The sequence below is a fragment of the Lemur catta genome, chromosome 7 (genome assembly GCF_020740605.2).
Source record: "Lemur catta isolate mLemCat1 chromosome 7, mLemCat1.pri, whole genome shotgun sequence".
Classification (NCBI taxonomy): domain Eukaryota; kingdom Metazoa; phylum Chordata; class Mammalia; order Primates; family Lemuridae; genus Lemur; species Lemur catta.
The window spans coordinates 102,651,208-102,670,833 of record NC_059134.1 but is presented as its reverse complement, the minus strand read 5'-3'; the positions used below and the strand labels follow the sequence as shown (position 1 = coordinate 102,670,833).

The 19,626-nt window shown below is 55.7% G+C and overlaps 1 protein-coding gene across 1 annotated transcript in view; it reads right to left on the bottom strand.

Moving 5' to 3' along the window:
• Positions 1-19,626, bottom strand: part of LOC123642167 (SH3 and multiple ankyrin repeat domains protein 3-like) — a 322,145-nt gene that overhangs the window by 13,289 nt on the left and 289,230 nt on the right. The window contains exon 14 of the mRNA XM_045557074.1: positions 11,301-11,376. Coding sequence (XP_045413030.1) covers positions 11,301-11,376 — 76 coding nt within the window. The remainder of the gene's footprint in view (positions 1-11,300; positions 11,377-19,626) is intronic.

Genomic DNA, 19,626 nt, shown 5'->3' with positions numbered 1-19,626 from the left:
CCTAGAAAGGTTCAGAAAGATCACACCGAGAGTCCTTTCCGGAAAACAGAGAGCCTCCCTCCCCTTCACTGTGTCTAGGTTTATACTAGGTTGGCTCCAAGTGGGGACAGACCTGAATTCTGGCTTAATGAGCAATAATTAATAATTAGGGTAATTATTATAATTATTGTACTTATGGTCTCTGAGCACTCGAGCTGTGCCAGGCACCACTCTAAATGCTTCCCAAGTTGAACTAATTGAATCTGCACCACGACGACCCTAGGAGACGGGCACCGTTACGGCTCCTGACTTTTGGACGACAGACGCAGCACGGAGGTGAGTGACTCGCGCTAGAGCACGCGGCGGCGGGGGACCCAGGCTGTCCCAGGCGACGGCACAGCAGTTGGACACCGGCCAGGTGGGGCCGGCTTCCTGACTGCTCACGGCCCTCCCCACCCAGACAGCGACTGAGAAAGGAAGGACCCTCTGCAGGGAGATGCTGGTTCTAGCAGCACTTTCTGGAGGAGAAATTGCCAATTTACTGTCCTGTCAATACCTGAGCTTCCGGGACAGCACCTCGGGACGTTCTGAGGGCCCTGGAATCCCAGCCCTGCCCAGCCTGTCTCAGGGTCTGCAGTTTTGTCTCACAATCCCAGAGGCCCATGTCAGTAGCCACTGGGACAATACCAAGGCACAGGCAGGGCCACGCTCCCTGGGGGGCTCCGGGGGAGGGTCCTTCCCTCCTCTTATAGCCTCGGGGGGCTCTGGGCCATCCTTGGCCTGCGGCCGCATCTCCCTAATCCCTGCCTCTGTGGTCATGTGGCCTCCTCCTCTTCTACCTTCTCGTCTCCCTCTTGTAAGGAGACATTCGCTGCATTAGCGCCCACTTGGGTAATCCAAGAAACCTTCCCGTTTCAAGATCCCGAACTTAATCACGTCTGTAAAGAGCCCCCTTTCACGACGTACGGTGACATTCGCAGCTTCCAGGGGTTTGACACAGACACTTTTTGGGGGCCGATATTCAGTGACCACATGTGCCAATCATCTAGAACAGAATCTCTGCACGCTGCACATGTACTTGTTGAACGAATGAATGAGAAGAAAGCACCAAGTCCCTGTGGTCCCTGCCCAGCTCCTCCCTCTTTGTATCCACGGCTGCCTCCCAGGGTCTCCATCGCCCCCTCCTCCTTCCCACTCATCGCTCCTGAAACGTGGGAAATGGCTCCCCAAGCCTAAAACAGGTATGCTCAAAGGCCACTCCCTGCTTTCCTAAGAGAATCTGGTTTGATGTCTCGTGCTCCACTATCGCTAAGGCACAGGCTGTGGCAAGAACCCCGAGGCAGGAGATAGGCACACCCCGCCCCTGCCACCGTCACCACTGCGTGCCCAGGACACAGCGTGGGGCAGGATGGACAAGGCCCCTGGCCCTGCCTGCCCAGTGAGTGCTGCCCCAGCCCAGCCCCAGCTGACTGGCCAAGGCTCACAGATAATCACAGGCCTCCCTCTGCCTCAGTGTACCCATGAGGAAAAAGAAGGGACCCCAGATATCCCTAAGTCAGGCACCAAAGACTCCCCCTGCCTCCTAGGGGAGGGTCCAGAGCACCAAGACTTTGGCCAGAGGTGGGCTCAGCACACCACCTCCTGGGCACCTTCTGGGTGCCAGGCAGAGCCCAAGCCCCCCCACAACTAATCTCCTCATCTTTTCCCTGGAGTGGTGCCCCTACTGGGAGCCTTTGCCTGGACCCCGGCTTAGTGCGCTTCCGCCCGTCTCGGGCTGCCCTATGGCCACCCCTGCCCACTCTGGGTCAGGCCCTGGAATCTCAGCCCTGCCCAGCCTGTCTCAAGGTCTGCAGTTTTGTCCAAAGCATGTTCATTCATGGTGGCCACCAGCCAGTGGTCATGGCAGTTTCAGGCCAAATGTATAGAGTTTTATAATCAGAAGAGAACTTGGGGATGATGTAGCCATTTTACAGGTGGGGAAACTGAGGCCCTTGCAGGCCGTAGGTGTCAGAACCGGGACCAGAACCCCCTGGCATCTGCATTCCTAGGCCTGGGCCCGTCAGGCTTGAAGCCTGCCCGCTAGAACCTCAGGTTAGCACACCTCACTGTGTATTCGCAAGCCAACCCTGTGTCCGACCCTGAGTCAGAGTGCGGGGCTGGTGGAGGGGGCAGAGTGGAGTGGGCGCTGGCACGGGCTGCCGAGAGCTTGCAAGGGCCGGCTGTGGGCATCTTTCCCTACTCGGTGCTCGGTGACCCCAGACTGGCAGTGTGGAATGGGCCGTGGTGGGACTGTTCATACCACGGAGATGAGCAAATGCCACCAACCATGGCAGAGACAAGGGCACAAGAGGGGCTAGGTACAGTGTGGGTATGGGGGGAGGTGAAGGCTACCTTGGCAGCTATGACCAGGGGCGACTCCAGGGAGGATTTGAGTGATTTGGGGGGTTTGGGGGGCAGGAGATGCCTGTGCGCCGTGGGCCTGCGAGCTCTGCTGGGCCCGCCCCACCCTGGTGGGAAGCACTGAGGGCCAAGGGGCGGCTCCTGACATTATTATCTGTCAAATATGAATCTCGAAGCTCCATGACAGAGGCAGAATCGCAAATGCTCATTCTGAGAGGGCACAGGTGTGAATGATCTTGTCTGGGGCCCCAGGGCTGGCAGGAGGACAGGCTGGAAGAGACGCAGTTTTGCACAGCTCCCAAGTCAGGGCGCTTTGCCCCTCGCCGCCCCCTCCTTGGCCAGAGGGTCTCCTCCCCTTTCGTGACTGAGCACAGAAATGGCGTTCCTGGGACCCGCTCCTCTCATCACTGTGTGACCACCTGGTCACCTCACTGCACGCTCACTTCAACACAAAGACACATCAGCCCCTCAGTTTTCAAGGACTGCTTGTCCCACAGATGTGCACAAGAACCCGCATCTGTCTTTGCTTATGAGCTTCTGGGAACAGGGCTTCTGTCTCTCTGGCGTTTGACCTAAGGGAACACGCGGTGGATTTGGGCTCTGCCTTCAGAGCGGCTCCGTGCAGAGATCCGCCCATGCACGCCTGTCTGTTTGCTCCCAAAGACAGCCGGAAACTACTCTCTCAAGCTTCAGAAGCTTATCCCATCACGGAAAGGAAAAGCTCTTGGACAATAAAAATGTGACTGACACAATAATAACTCACACAGACAGGCTGGAAGTTGAGGAAGAGTTTCCCAGAATGCAGAGCACACAGGCGGAGACAGGAAGCGTGAGAGACTAAGAGGTAAATGGGATGAACTCGAACGGTCCAACTGGAAATCCAGAAAGACCGAACCAACAGAGAGAAAGTGCGGGCACCGCCCAAAGATCAGTAAAAGGATATCCGTGAAGCCGAAGCTGCTTCAGTCTGAGGTAGCCTCCGGGACAGTGAATGTCACAGATAAAGAGACCCATGCTCAGACACATCATCAGATTCCAGAACATGAGGAAAAAGAGAAACCATGACATTCCTACAAACTTCCAGAGAGGAAAGTAAAGGGTCGCGTACGGTGGAATGAGAGTCAGACAGCATCACAACTTCTCGCTAGCGATATGCAGAGCCAGGGTGACAGTGAAGCAATGCCTCGGTAGTTCAAGAGGGCAAACTGTTTTGAACCTAGAATTCTACAAAACTGAGAGCATAAAATAACTAGAGGATTTTCAGACACAGAAGTTGACACTCCAGATACCTCTCGCTGAAGGTGTTACTTGAGGATATGCCCCAGCAGAACAAGGGCAGAGACAAGAAACAACTTACTCACTCGGAGCTCAGTGAAGGGAGACTGCAGAGTGACAGGTGTGTACTGGGAATGGGAGTCGTTTGGAGCAGAGTGTCAGAGGACTCCCCAGTAAGAATGGGTAGATTCCAGGGACACGTAAGGAATGGGATGACACGTTAGTGGCAGGCCAAAGAAGACATAATTCTCCTCCCACAAGAAAAAAAAAGAAAGGCTATCAGAAACTCCAGGAAAAACAAAAACCTCTTATGAAAATCATGATCCTAAAATGAAGCCAGAACGTGACATTACTCTGAACAACTGACAGAGTGGAAGAAAAAGGATACACTGAGCTGTGATACTAGGAAGACCCTTTGTCTCATGGGTCTGTAAAGAGGAAGTGGAATGCTAGCCCCGTTCTTGGTGCTGACATAAACATTTATATTATCTCAGTGATGATACTAAAGGATAATGCTTTCTGGTAGATTTAAACTTTTGAATCCAACTTATACATAGTACCTAGGAGACTTAAACATGAATATAAATATAACAGAGTCAAGAGATACCACCTAAAATTTATCAAGTAAGAGATGAATCTGAGAGTGTGACTTCAAGGTAATCAATTCGCAGACTGGCGAGAGCTATTCACAATTGCAGGTGGTGACAGAACCAGGAAAGCCTCGAAAGCCTTGTCTTTTCTAGCTAAGAAAGGATGTTTCACACTTTTAAATTAAGAACCAAGGGGGTGATCATAGAGGTGCAGAGGTAACCGTCAGAGGAAGGGAGCAGAGAAAGTCCTACAAGCGGCTCGTCTGCCAAGCGGGCCGTGCGGCTGAGGCTGGGCGGGCCGGGCAGGCAGGGATCTCTTTCCATCCTTAGCCCTGTCGGGGTGGTTTCCTTTAATTAATTAATTTTATTGCACCCATGTAGTGCTTGGATCAAAATTTATGGAGGGAGGAAAATGTCAAACCAAGAGTTCACTGAGAACGGATGAGGGGTGGGGCCTGGGGCAGCCAGAGGGTGGGGGGCTACAGAGAACACGGACCACAGTGAGGGGGACCCAGGGAAGCAGCAGGGTGGGGCGGGGGCAGGACTCCTGCACCTGGGATGGGCTGAACGAGGGCGGAGGGGAGGGAGGGAGAAGGGGGAGGAGGATGCTCAGGCCAGCCTGGGCACGGGCAGGCTGTCCTCAGGACGGGACCGCAGGGAGAAGAGCAGCACTCCCTGGACAGTGACTCCCCCGATGGACATGGGGCCCCGGCCGCCATCTGCGCCACGCCGGGAGACAGAAGAGCAGGGTCCTGACATCTTCCCGTGCCTGTGCCCAGACAGCCCCCTCTCTTTCTGTTTCAAAAAATTATAAAAGCACCACATACTGGCAAAACATAAAACTACAAAAATGTCTGAAACAAGAAGTGAAATCATCTCTTCTGCCCCAACGTGCCCCAACGTGCCCCAGAGGCTCTGCCGTGCGGCGTCCTGACTGGCGGCCAGGTCCCCCCGTCACCCGAGAGTAAAGGGAGTATGTTTCCTCCCGCATCCAGCCAGTGAACACACTCGGAGATGGATCCCTCTTTTTCGAGTCTATGAAATGGCAAAAGTATATAAAAATACAAAATAATGGCGAGGGAAGAACGGGGGAAACCCAACATTTCTTGCCGTTCAGTCCTTACCCGACACGCTGCGCGATCTTCTAGAGCAGAGTTAGGGCGTCAGAGGAACCAGCTACCCACACACGCTGCTCACAGCCCAGCACCCCCCTGGATGTACATAGCACACGCCTCTTAGGCGCTGCAAGCACTAAACATATTTTCTCATTCATTCTTTTTTTTTTGAGACAGAGTCTTGCTCTGTCGCCCTGAGTAGAGTGCCGTGGCATCATCACAGCTCACAGCAGCCTCAAACGCCTGGGCTCAAGTGAGCCTCCTGCCTCAGCCTCCTGAGTAGCTGGGACTACAGGCGCACACCATGATGCCTGGCTGATTTTTCTATTTTTAGTAGAGACAGGGTCTCACTCTTACTTGGTCTCAAACTCCTGAGCTCAAGCGACCTCCCACCTAGGTCTCCCAGAGTGCTAGGATGACAGGTGAGAGCCACCGCACCTGGCCTCTCATTCATTCTTAATACGAACACAACTGGAGATACGGGACGAGTTGAAGTATTTCCACTTTTCAAACAGGAGCAGAAGGCTCAGAGAGGGGACGTGAACAGCTCAAGGTCACACAGCTGGAAAGGCAGAGAGAAAACTTAGGGCAGCTTATTTTTCAGGGGCTTTAAAGACTTCAGATAATATACGTATGTGCTTCTACATGCAGAATCTGTCTCTAGAAAGATCCCCAGGAAACCGGCAACAGAGGTTCTCTCTGGGTTGAAGAACTTGGGGGCTGGAAGGCCAGGAGGGGAGAGAGACATTCTTCACATTCTACCATTTCCTGCACATTTTGAGTTTTTCAACCAGGTGTGTGTATTTCCCGTTACTAAGTTAGAAAATAAAACTGGGCTTGCAAGTCATGAATATGAGCAGCTACGGATGGTGGACATTCAGCTGGCGGAGGGGCAGGATTCAGCACCTTCCTAACTCACTCTCTAAGAGAACATCGGCTTGGAAAGGAGAGAGCCAAACCGGCTCGGCCCACCCTGACCCGCCCCTCGCGTGGTGGTCGTGAACACGGTCCTCCCGGGCAGGCTGGAGCCGTGTGTGCGGCTTTGCGCGTGTCGTGAGAGGCACCACGAGTGTCTCGCTGCCAGTGAGGACTGAGTCTGAGGCCCACCTGCTTCCGGGGAGCTTCTCCCTGCACAATCCAAGAACAGGGGAGAGCCGAGCCTCCACCCTCCCCTCACTCCACGTCCAGTGCCTCAGTGGTCCTGTCTTTTCTAACTTCACCCGGCACCCCTGGTCCATCCACCTCTGTATCCCTGGCTCCTCCACCATGACGGCAGTGGTCTCGTCTCCTCGCTGGCCTCCACCGGTCCTGCTGCCTGTGATCCCGCAGAAGAGCTCGTCAGCTCACGTCTCTCCTCCTTAGAGCCCCCAGTGCCTCCCGCTGTGAGCACGACGACACCCAGCGCCTGTCTCAGAGCTCGAGGTCTTTCTCCACACCGCCTCCCCTCCTCTCTCCCAGCTCACAGCTGTCCCTGCGACGTCAGGTCCTTCTCTCACCTCAGGGCCTTTGTACTTGCCAAGTCTTCTCTAGAGGTTCAGCTCAGAAGTCACTTCCTCAGAGCGATCTCCGCCGTCTTCCCTGTCCAAGGCCAGCCCGGCCAGCCCTGCCCGCCCTGCCCAAGAGACTCTACGACAGTGTAGCAAATTTGCTTCGTAGCATTAACCACAAAACAAAATTCTCTGGTTTATTTATTTAACTTAATCATTTCTCTTTACTCTTAGACTGTAATCTACACAAGGTCAAAACTGTGCTTGTCCTGTTTACTGTTACATACTCAGCACCCAGAATAATCTGGTCTTGATACATATTGGTCAAACTGATGGAGAGATGGGTGGGTGAATAGACGCAGATGAATGGATGGGTGGGTGGGCAGATGGATGAATAGGTGTAGACGCATGGATGGGTGGATGGTTGGATGATGGCTGGATGGAGTCTGTTCAGCCCAGAGTGAGACACTGAGGTCTCGCCTGTCCCTAGATGCCTCCTGGGTGGCCCAGGCTGACAAGCCTGAGGACCTGACTAAAGAGGAGTGGGAACTTGAGATTCCCATTCCTATGTTGAGACATGTTTTCTGAAATGACACTGAAACGTCTGTGAAGTCCCATGCGGAAGGGCCTCTGCTGTCTGACCCTGATCAACGTGGCTGGACCCCTCACCACATCTGGGCAGGTGGAGGGGCGTCCCCAGGAGCGAACCAGCTGGAGCAACCAGACGCGTCCCCAGTGAACGAGTGTGTTCAGCAATCGGCTCTTCAGCTCCGAGCAGCTTTTGAAATAAGGGGGGTGTGAAGGGAGAAACCTCCTGACTGGTTCAGAGACGTCGCCACCGAGTCTGGTCTCCCGCTGCCCTTTCTCTCAGCCCATCTGCATCCATAGCGGCCCCTGCTCAACTCCTAACCTCCTGCCCGCAGCGGACGACTGGCACCCAGGTCCCCGTCGCTCACTAGGCTATTTCCAGCGTGAATTCTGAGCAGGCTCACGAGCCACCCACCGATCCACACCTGCACCTCGGCGCCCGTGGCCCCTGACACCCTGCTGCTCCATCAGAGGCACTGACAGTCACCTTCTCACCCCAACCCCCCCTGGGGCCAGGCCAGTCGCAGGGCTACGGTGGCAGGCGAGACCAGCCCACCTCTTCATCCACGCTGCCACCCTCCAGCATCCCTGCCACGTCACAGTCTGGTCAAGGGCAGTTGTGCTGGTCCCCAACACAGCGGGACCCTCGGGCTAACTCTGCACCCTCACAAACGAGCTCGGTGGTCAGGTGTTGACCCAGGTAACACCATCACTCCCTCTCCCAGTGACGCTGCGGGAGGTGGCAACCTCGCCTCCACAAACAACCAGGGCTCTCGCCCTCACCGGCAGCTGTGGGCAGGAACGTCCTCCCCCAGACCCTGTGGTCCACAGACCAGGCCCTTTAGCTCGGCCTTGCTTTCTCAGGTGCAGCGTCCCTCTCTCAAGGGCGACACAGTGTCCTGCCTCGCAAGGTCACCGGGAGGGCCCTCGAGGGGCAGAGCTACGATCAGCGCGAGGTGCCCGCGCATGGGTGTAGAGGGACACATGGTGCCATTACACTCCCGTTTCTCTCACTGAAACATCTGTCACGTGCGGCCCAAGGTCTGCCTGTTCCCTCACCACGAGACAGGAGGCGCCGAGTCCTCATTTCCTTCAAGGACAGAACATTTTACCGTTTGCTTAGAAACTCCCAGTTGACCCTGGGGTGGCCCAGACGTCCCTGTCCTTTGCGGTCCCAGCTGCTGGTACAGAGCAGGTGCTCTGTGTACACGTAAAACAAAGCCCTCCCCGGGCCCTGAACCCAGGGACCTGGAGCTGGTGGGGGTCTCGGGGGTCACACAGTCCCACCTTCTATGACATTCTGGCAAGAGAATCCCCTACCCTGCTTGACTCCCTCCAGTGTCGGGGAGCACATCACCCCGAGGCAGCCAATTTTGTCGCTGAACAGCTCAGAAGCTCCACACGTCTCCCGTCAGCTGAGCTGCAGCCTGTGTCCTGGTGCCCTCCAGTCCTGCTGTTAGCCGTGGTCACCCCTCGGTGACATGGCCCCCAGCCAGCCCGGCCCCTTAGTCATCTCTCGTCCCGGGTCTATCGAGTCAGGTCCTTCCGACACCCCGCTGTGGGGAGCAGCCCCGAGTGTGGAGCCCATTTCAATGCTGAGTGCACGTGCACGCCACCCTCACGCACACGCACACGCCTCTCTGCCCTGGAGATGCCGCCTGGTGGGGGGACAGCCCTGCAAAAGCCACAGCCTGAGGGAGGGCTGCTGCCCGGACCCTTCCAGCCTTGGGAGGGCACTTTTCCCCTGAAGCCCACTCCCCCCCTGGGCAGCCCTGTAACCACAGTGATAGCTCTCCGGGGTGTTCCCCGAGCCTCAGCCACTGTCGGCCACTGGCTTCACCAGACCCTTCTTGCTAGAATGGAAGCACAGTATGACAGCCCAGTGACCACGGCCACCTGTGCGGGGCCCACCTGGACAGGTGCTCTCTGCCGCTGCAGAGACAACTCATCTGGCCCAAATAAAGCCCTGGGCTGTGCTCCAGGACGCAAATCACAACCTGGGCTTTAAGGTCAAAAAGTGGGCAATTGTAACAAGACCTGGAAAGTTTGCAAGACGTCCTGCAGGGGGTTCCGGCTCCCTGCTGGGTGTGGGATTCCTGTCATAGCACATCTTGTTTATGACAGAGGTGGTAGGGACAAGTCATCGTTAAAACCAGCAATTCCACTGGATCCTAGGTTCAAACACTTATACACAAATGTCCACGGGAACACCATTCACAGCAGCCAAAGGGCGGAAGCACCCCAGTGTCCACTGACGGTGAATGGATAAGCAAAACGTGGCCCATCCCTGCAGCGGCATGTGATTCAGCCTTAAAAAGGAAGGAAGTTCTGACACCTGCTGCAACACGGGTGCACCGAGGATGTGCTGAGTGAAAGGAGCCTGTCGCGCGAAGACAACTACAGTGTGATCCCACTTACACGAGGTCCCCAGCGTAGTGACGTCCATGAGACAGAGAGTAGAGTGGTGGTGCTGGGGGTGGGGGAGGGATGGGAGTTAGCGTAATGTGGACAGAGTTTCCATTTTGCAAGATGAAAGAGCTCTGGAGATGGATAGTGGTGACGGTTGTGTGACAATATGAATGTTCTTGATGCCACTGAGCTGCACAATTAAAAATGGTTAAGACAGAAAATGGTATGTTATGTGGATTCCACCACAATAGGAAGGTGCCAGGGTGGAGGTCTGAGGAAGCAAAGCGCTGACACGCGCTGGGACGCAGACGGAGCTCGAGCACGAGAGGCTGAGTGCAAGGACCACACCAACAGGCCATGTGTCGTGGGACTCCTTTGCACGCAGCACTGGGACATGCACATCCAGAGGCAGAAAGCAAACAGGGCTGCGGGAGAGGAGAACGGAGTGACAGCTAGCCAGCGACGAAAATATAGTGACAATGGTTACGCAATATTGTGAATGTACTAGAAGCCCCTGAATTGTGCACTTAAAAATGGTAACTGTTAGGTTATGTACATTTTACCTCAATTAAAAGAAAAAAACCCAACCAACCCAGACTGGACCTCTCAGTAGGCAGGGGAGAGTTAAGGGAGCAGGTCTGAGCTGCTCATCACAGACTCCCTGGAGTTGGGGAAGAACCGGGCAGGGTGTCGGACCCTTCCCCAGCCTGGCCCTCCTCTGGGCCTCTCAGAGAGGGGCACCGCAGCTGGACAGCTGGGCCAGGCACAGGCCCCTCCCGTCCCGATGTTTCCAGCATCCACCAAGAACCGTCTGTCTGAGTGGGGGCACAGGCTCCCCACGGAGGGGGCCCTTCCCTGCACCCTGGGCCAGCAGGACCCTGCATTAGTGGGGTCTCCCCTGGACACAGAGGGACACAAGGACCCGACGGTGTCCCCCAGAGTATGCCGCACGAGTGTGGCTCCTGCAGGAAAATCCAACCCTGTGCAGGTGGCAGCCCCATCACCAAAGGCGCAGGGCTCTCTGCACAAGCCAACACATCCAAACCCGCAGCGCTTGGAAGATCTGCCTGCCTGGTGCCAGGCCCAGGGAGTAAATGGGTGCAGCAATGAATATAGAAAGTGCAGTTGAGGTGGAAACCCAGACCTAAGGCATCCTAAACGTTCCCCTGGCAGGATACCGCTACCCTGACACTGCCTCTCGGCTCCCGTGGCCAACTGTGGGCATCTTAACATCTGTGCTGCTTTTTCCCAAAACAATGCCAGCCAGCCCTCTCCCTGGGGCCACAGGTGTGCTCGGCTGGACCCAAAGACCACCTGCCAGGCAGGGTCTCTAGAGGACAATGGACACACAGGGGAAGCAAGCCACAGCGTCTGGAACCAAGAGGGTCTAGAGCGTTTGTGGCACGAAGGAGCATCTTTAGCCAGAGGGTCCTGGTAGAGAAAGAAGCGTGTCTCACCTGGAGGCGTCGAAACTGTCATAGGAGCCCACCGTGTAGTGCCTGAAGAGCTTCTTGCTGCGGTCTGCACGGGTTTCTGTACAGAGAAGGAAGAGAAACACTGTTTAGGAAAGTCACGGTCCCCAAATGCTGAACCCACACGAGGCCGGCGGGGCCTCTCATTTGTCCCTGCGAAGCATGAAGTCCGCCCTCCTGGGAATGGTCTGGGAGGAAGATGAGGCCTGGTTCTGGGTGTGACTTTGCAGAAGTCCCGCGGGCCCAGCTCACAGAGGAGGGAGAAGCACCGCACCGAGCAGAGAGCGCAGAGCTCGGGCTGAACGGCGACAGCCCCCTCAGCACGTGGAAGCTGCTAGAACACTGCTCTGAAGTGATGCCACTGAGCCCCCTTGCAATCTGACAACCTGCAGATGGCTGCCTTTGGGGAAAGAAAGAATGTTTATTGTTATTTTCCTGATTATAGTTGCTTTCTCCATTGAAAAAAAAAAAAGCACTGAACAAACATGATTAACGTTTCTAATTAAGTCCTCTGCTTGCCTCCCTTACTCAGCAGATTTAGCGTAAGTTTCATGGGAAACGATGTGAGCGATGTAATTAGATTTAATAGATGACCCAGTGCTAGAGGCAGGAAGAAACCCACAACACAAATACATGAAATACGGCGGCTCCCCGTTTACTGTTTAGATATTTTCCTCCCAAATAAGATTTCCTGCACAATCTCCTTCCTAAACCCTGCAAAAAACTCAAGAGAAATTATGCAACTGACTTCAGGAAAATGGCTGAAAATCTAATTTAAACTCTGTAAATAACCCTCTCTCTGTTGCCAGCCTCCTCCATCTCATATTCTAAGGTGAATGTGCTTCTTTCTCCTGAACCCCAAAATGCACACCTGCAGTTCAAAAGTGAACACAGGTAAGGGTGTCGAGGATGTCTCAGCTCCTTCACTGCCCAGAGGCAGCTGGCTGTTCCCCAGAAGTGCCCGCCTTTTTGGGCAGCCTGGGGTTGTGTGGGGTGGGGAGGAGGCAGGTGTCCCGGGCCCAGGACTACATTTCCCAGCTGCCCTTGTGGGTAGGTGTGGCCACCTGAGCGGTTCTCACCAATGGGATGCGAACGCACTTGGGGTGGAGAAGGGTCCTCCCCAAGCCTGGGCTTCTGCAGGAGCCCACTTGCCTTCCCTGCCCTCTCCTGTGGCTCCCCTCAGCTCACAGCTCAGGCCTCCCAGGCCCTGGAGGACGATGGACTCAACACCTGGAGTCAAGATTCAAGATGAGACTGTTACGTGAGCAAGAACTGAATTTCTGTTGTGTTAGGCTGTGCTCTTGGGATGTCTATGTTACAGCAGCTAGCACTGCCCTACCTGCTGTGCAGGGCAGACGGGTCCCCGGGGAACCGGCCCCCACCTGCCTCTCCACCCCTTCCCCTTGGCTCCCAACGAATCCCCGAGGCTCGGATGATACAACACTCATGATTCCTTGAACAGCCACTGCATCATCGTCACCATCACCATTGACACTCATGGAGTGCTCGCTGTGTACCAGGCCCTGCTGTAAGCGGCATTCGCACATTCGATTGCTAAGTGGCCATGACCACCCAGTGGGGGTGCACACGCCACTCTGCAGGCCCCTCGAGTCCAGCCGGGGGCAGCCCGGGGCAGCCCATCTCCCTCCCACTCGTGAGTGCCGCTCTGCAAAGCCCTGCTTAGGACTGCAGGTGCCCCCCGGGGAGGCACCTGTGATTTAAAAGAATAATCTCATTTACGTTTAAAGCATCCTGCTAGCCTAAATGTCTGCCTGTGTACACTGCGCCGCTCAGCCACCACTCCTTACTCAGGTGTGACAGTTACACGGCGTGGTGGCCGTCAACAGCACGCTCTGGCGCTGACTAACGCCGGTCTCCTTTCGCAGAGCTAGTTAAAAGAATGACATTATGTGAACAAAATAAGCAATTTAAGTTTCAAGAAAAGTCATACATTATATGTAAATAGATTGCCAAAAATAAAGTTGCCAATAATATAGATTTCTGCCACTTTGTTACACAATGAAAAAGGTTGCTGAGATGTAAAATGATCGGACTGCAGACTTAAAACAGCTAACGAGCTGTGGTCCTCTGCCTGGCTCCGTCTCTCTGTATCACCACCATCTTCATCCTCACTGACATTTACCAAGTCCTTCCTGGGTCTGTGGCCGCAGATGGGGACAGCAAGGGCTGCCAAGACCAAGTCACACACCCACTAAACAGCCGGCCAGGATCAGCAGCCTGGCCGGCAGACGGGCTCCCGCGCCCACACGGCAGTGACCACACCACACACTCTCCGGCCCCCAGATGCCCCGTCCTCCCACAATGCTCAAGGATGGGGACCTGGCCTTGTTTCTCTCTGTGTCACCCTCCGCTGTCTAACCCCTAGCAGATCTCCAATGTCAATGCTTGCCAACCTAACTGAAGGGACACATTGTGTGATTAGCACATAAAGACACACGGCACACCACCAGGGTGGCCTGAGGGCACGGGACCCTCCCCAGACTGGGCACTGGTCCAACCAAGCTGCACCCACCTCCCCTGTGCTGGGCATCTGGACCACACGTGCTCAGATGCCCTGTGTCCTCCTCCCCTGCACTCTGCATGGGAGGTCGTCATTTGTCAGGTCCCCCTGGGAGCCAGGCCCTGTGCCCCAAGTGCTGGGATTGGAAGGACTCAGCAGGGTGGGGCCTCAGGCCCTGCTCTCTGGGGCTCAGCCTCTCGGAGGTGGGTGAAGAAGGGCCCCAAGGATGCTGGCCCTCCCTGGGTGGGGTGAGGGGCCCCCGCAGTCTGGCAGCAATGTGGAGGGAACACATGGCCAGGCCATGTATCCACAGAGGGGCCATCCATGCAGAAGGCTAAGTGAGACTTGCACCTCTCTGCAGGGTTAAGCAGAGTAGCTCCTGCAGCCAGTGAAGGCCCACAGGGACTGGCTGTTAATTGCTATTATCACTCTTAATTACCTCTGTCTTTTAGGGCCCCACGCAGCAGCTTTGGGCTGGTTGTCTAGGGAACGGCTGGGCGCTGGAGCCGACTAGAGCAGGTTCCCGGCTGAGGTCAGGGGTTGCAGGGTCCAGGAGCAGAGAGGGGAGTGTGCAGTGGAACGCGTGTGTGTGCACACGTGCTTGTGTTCGCCAGAGGAAAATCATGTTTCAGAGAGGGAACCACTGCTAGACCAGGTCAGTTAGCTGCTGGTCCCCAGACTTGGGGATTTCACAGACCAGTAAAATTTTAAGCACAGCGGGGAAGGAGACCCACACAAGGTTTACCAAGTTTTTAATCTGCCACAGAAAGGACATTAAAAACAATAAATTCCCCTCTCCTATCTCTGTTTTATAAGAGAAAGGGACCCTTTAGAAAAGACGTCATCTCTGACTGTCTTATGAAAGACTCCCACTGCACAGCCCTTCCTTGTCCTCGGCTCCCAGAAATAGTCACACTTCTGCTCGGGACACGGCCCTGAGGGGCAGGGAAAGGTCTCGAGGGACATAATCATCACCATCATCACCATTGTCATCATCACCATCATCACAGTCATCCCCATCACCATCATCACCATTGTCATCATCACTGTCATCATCACCGTCATCATCACCACCATGACCACCACCATGACCACCACCATCACTGTCGTCATCACCGTCACAATCACGACCACCATCACCATCTTCATCATCACCATCATCGACACACCACCATCGTGATCATTACCATCAACACCGCAGCAGAAGACAATTATTTACTGCCAAGTGTGGGATGCTCTGCTAAATTACCTCATTTCATTATAATTAAGTCTTTCACTTTATTTGGGCCTGATGTGACATCCCGTGGTAGGTGGACTTCCTGTCCCTGTTTTACAGAGGTAGCAGGTGCAACAATGAGGAACATGGACTCTGAGTCCACACTGGCTTGAACTCATGCCCAGCTCTGCCACTCGCCGGCTGCAGGTCCGCGTCTCCTCCCCTGCAGAGCAGGGGTGACACAGTTCCCACTCACAGGGAGCAGCTGAGGAGTCACCCTGCGAACCCCTGTGAGATGCCAGAACAGAGCACAGCACGTGGAAAGTGCTGTCACCACACTAGCTACTGTTGTCATGGTTGCTGTACCTGAATTTGGAGCTCTGCCTCCCAAGGTGGCCTCTCGAGGTCACAGTCTGGGAGTGGCAGCGTGGGCCCCCGACCCCAGACTCTGTCCCTCCACAGCCAGTGCAGACAGCAATTGACAGCTACAGTGTTCTGAAATGTTCACCGGGGCCAATATAGTCTAACAGCTTCACCTGCGTGAGCTCAATACTGTTTATAGACGAGGAGGGTGAGGCTCAGAGAGGTTAAGTGAGTTGCCTAAGGTCACTCAGCTAGGAAGTGGCAGAGCCAGTCCACAGCACAGCCTCCTGGGTCAAGTCACTTGGGGTTCCTGGGGGGCGGACATTTCCAGAGTGAACTGCCTAAACCCAGGTAGCCTCCTTGCCCTGCCACATGCCACAGACTTGCTCTCACCCAGCCTCAGTTTCCGACCTGGGAAGGGAGGTGGGTGAGACAGTCCCTGGGACCCTGCACCCCACCATCAGAGCATGCACCTCACAGCACCCAGGCTCGGCCTCCCTGGGACCTGCTGGGCAGGGAGGCGGGGATGGTGACACATGGGAGGTGCCCCCTCAGGAGGCGGGGCACCTGCCCCACCCACAGGGACGCACCGGTGTGGCTCAGGCTGGAAGCCCCGGACCCCGTCATTAGCAATGAGTAACCCGTGGCCCCTCCAGGCTCACTGGATTGCACAGTGCAAACGTGGGTCACAAACAGAACACCCACGTTTGAAACAGGCAAGACGGAGGAGCAGGTGTCAGAGCCGCACCAGTCTCCCGCAGCCAGGAGCTCTGGCCTCAGCAGGGACCCCTGCTGATAAGTCAACTCTGCGGTCGCTGTGCAGCCCCGCCCCCACCCTCACACACAGGCAGGCAGTGGGGTCTGGGTTCCACTGCCTGAGAACCCGAGCACATGCCACTGTGCCCAGCCCGGCAGGTGGGGCACGGGCTCCCCTTGTCCTCTGGGGGGACCAGCCCTTTCCCAACCCCCCAATGCAGTCAACTGAGGCCACCCAGCCCTGGGCTCTCGTGGCTGGCATGGGAACATGGCTGGACTGTCGCTTTGACCACAGTGAGTGACAGGCTCAGGGGGTGGGCCTGTGATCCCTGCTGGGTCATTGTGGGCCGGGTCTTGCTACTGGGAGTCTTACAGCTGAGGCCACCCGGGGACACAGGCTGAGGATGATGCCACTCCCACAGCAGCACGGGAACAGGCAGAGGGAGGGAGGGGACGGACACAGAGACCCAGAGAGAGGGGGCCCGACTGTCCTGATGGCACGGCTGGAATCCCTGGACACAGCTTTGCTGGACTTCTCACTTACACAAACCAGTGTCCTTGTTGGCATAAAACAACTTAGCTTTCTTTTGTTTATAACACAAAGAGCCTGCAATGAATGACACAGTAATGCATTTAATCACTGTGCCCAGTGGCCAGGAAGTAGCCACCCAAGGTGTGGTGCACATGCTGGTCCTCTGCCGGCATTTCTCCCCTGGGGACTCACGGCTTCCCTTCACCATGAGAAGGTCTGGGCGAGGCCACCCCACCCACAGGGACACACAGGTGTGGCCCAGGCTGGACACTGCTGGACCCTGTCACTAGCAGGGAGTGACCCATGGCGCACGCAGGGCCAGTGGCCTTTGTTCTGAGATGTCCTGTGGTCTGGACGCTGAGGAAGGTGATCTCGGTTTCCTTTTGGAGACGAGGCGGCAGGGTACAGGCTGTGGCCACCATTCTGGCCACAGGGAGACAGTGAGCCCAGGAAGGAGGCAGCTCACAGCGGAAGGCAGAGCTGGGGGAGGGGAGAGACGGGCACAGAAGGCCCGTGTGTCCCTGGAGTGCAGCTGGTGGTGGTCACTGGGCTACGCATCACCGGTTTCTGGCTTCCCTGCCCGTGGAAATGCAGTTAGACTCCACTTCTTGGCTCTCCTGTGGTTGGGTGGATCCTTGCAATCCGTTTTGGCCAGTGAATTTGAGAGGAAATGACTTCTGTTACCTGCTGGCTGGAGCACTGAATATTGCTTTGTTGCCCGCGGGCGTGGAGACCAAAGCACGTGAGAGGCTGGTTGCTCCACAGTCTGGTCCCCACGTGAGCCCCCTATTCACACATGATGGACATGCGGCACGAATGAGAAATGAACCTTTGTTGTTCCAAGCCACCGAGATGGGGGGATGCTTGTCACTGTGGCTTCGCCGAGGCTAAGCTGACTGACACAGACCGTGTGAGGCCGCCTCAGTGCTGGGAGCCTGTCGCGTCCCAGGCAGAGCTGGGTTTCCGTCACCAGCAACCAGAAGAGTCTAGCAAGGCCAGGAAGGAAGACCAGACAAAAGGCAAAGGCTGAGTCTGGCTTCACCTGGGAGAACGCCTGTACTTTCCAGGAGAAAAGTAGAAAACCACCTAACGGTCAGTAAGGATGTATCGTGTTAAATGTGGACAGGCCACGGCGTGGCAACACATACCTTCACGTGTCTCAGAGGACAAGGCCCCTCTGTGACCAAGGAGGCAGATAAGCTACCCATCCGAGAGGAAAGTATTTACCTGTCTGCTACCTCAACCACGGACAGGCTTCTTGAACCCAAGACCCAGTCTCCCACCAGGCCCACCTCCTGGTCAGTGCCAGGCTCAGTGCTTCACACAGCAGGTGCTTGGCAATGTGTGTAGTGGCCCACAGCTTGGGGACCAGCAGTCACTATCACTCTAGTCTGAACCAGCAGACTGGTGCAGCAGCCTCCTGTCTCCCTGCTTCCATGCCTGTGCCTCCCCTCACCAACCCACACCCCATAGAGCAAACAGAATGAGCTTTTAAAAACGTAAACCAGGTGATTTTAAGCTCTGCTGCTTAACAGTTTCCAAAGGCTTCTCAGTGCAATTAGAGTTGTGTTCAGGCAGCTCTCGACAACACAGGTGGCCCCACGTGGCCCTGCCGTGTGGCTCTGTTTCTCCACGTCATCTCCCCAACCCGTCACTCCACTCCAGCTGTGTCAGCCTCCCTGCTGTTCCTGGAACACGATGAGCTCACTGGCACCTCAGGGCCTCTGTACCCACTAGACTCTCTCTGGAACGTTCCTTCCCCAGCTCAAATCTCACTGCACTGCTCGACCGCCAGCCACCATAGGACAGCCTGGCACACGGCGGGAGCTCAGTAGCCACGGAATGGGTGAGAAGTGGATCAAAACCACATGCTCGCGGACTCTGGGCTCCTACTCAACACTGGCAGCTTCGTCTCCACGGGTCCGACCGTGACGGGTCGAAGCACAGCACGGAATGCTGCTAGCTCCTCCCAGGGACTGGCGAGGGGTGGAAACAGCCTGCCCATCGAGGAATGTGAGTTCTAGTCCCGGCTGAGGCAGTGACCACATGCGACCTTCTCGCTTTGTCTTCTGGGCCTTCCCCGTCCCAGCTGTGGAGCAGGACAGTGGGACGGACGAGTCCCTGGGCTCTCCTATGTCTCGGCACCCCTCAGAGTAGCTGGGGACCCACCGCCTTCCCAGGAAAGGGCTGTGAGTCCAGGCACCTGGCACACTACGCATCTGAGCTGTGCACCCTGATAGCTGTTTTCCGAGAATGGCCTAGAAAAATCTACATTGAAAAGAAAAAAACCCACAAACCTAGAAATCCCATTTTGTATACCCCTTGGGACTCGTGAGAGGCAGTGACAGATTGCATGACAAGCTTCAGACTGTCAGCATTTAAAATAGCCCTTTAAGCAGAGCTGCTGGGAAGAGGATGCCATGGGGCCTGGCGAGGGAGCCAGGGTGGGGTATCTGGGGAGACTTGACTGTCCACTGACCCTGGGCCATGACGGTTTCTGCAGAAGGAGATGAGGAGAGGAATCTCTCAAAGAAATTTCCTAAGACTCTGAAATTCCAGAAACAAATTCCCCAGGATGGGTGGGGAGGCGTAGGCTCCAGGGCTAGGGACAGAAGGCAGAAAGTGGGGACAGGGTCCCGTGAACATGCTGACACTTTCCCACCCCAGCCACATTCCAAGGACTCACAAGGCAAACTGAGCTTGAATTCCTTGGTAGCTGCACAAGCCCGGGCAGGAAACAACCTCTCTCTGAGCCTCAGTTTTCTCATCTGTAGCATGGGCCCACAGCAGCCTCTGCATTACAGGATGAAATGGAAGAACACTTCTAAGTAAATCCCTCCCCCATCGCCTGGCCCAGGGAAGCTGCTGAGGAATAGGGCTACTGTTGTTCGTCCAGGAACCCACCTTGGTCCTCTTGGCCCAC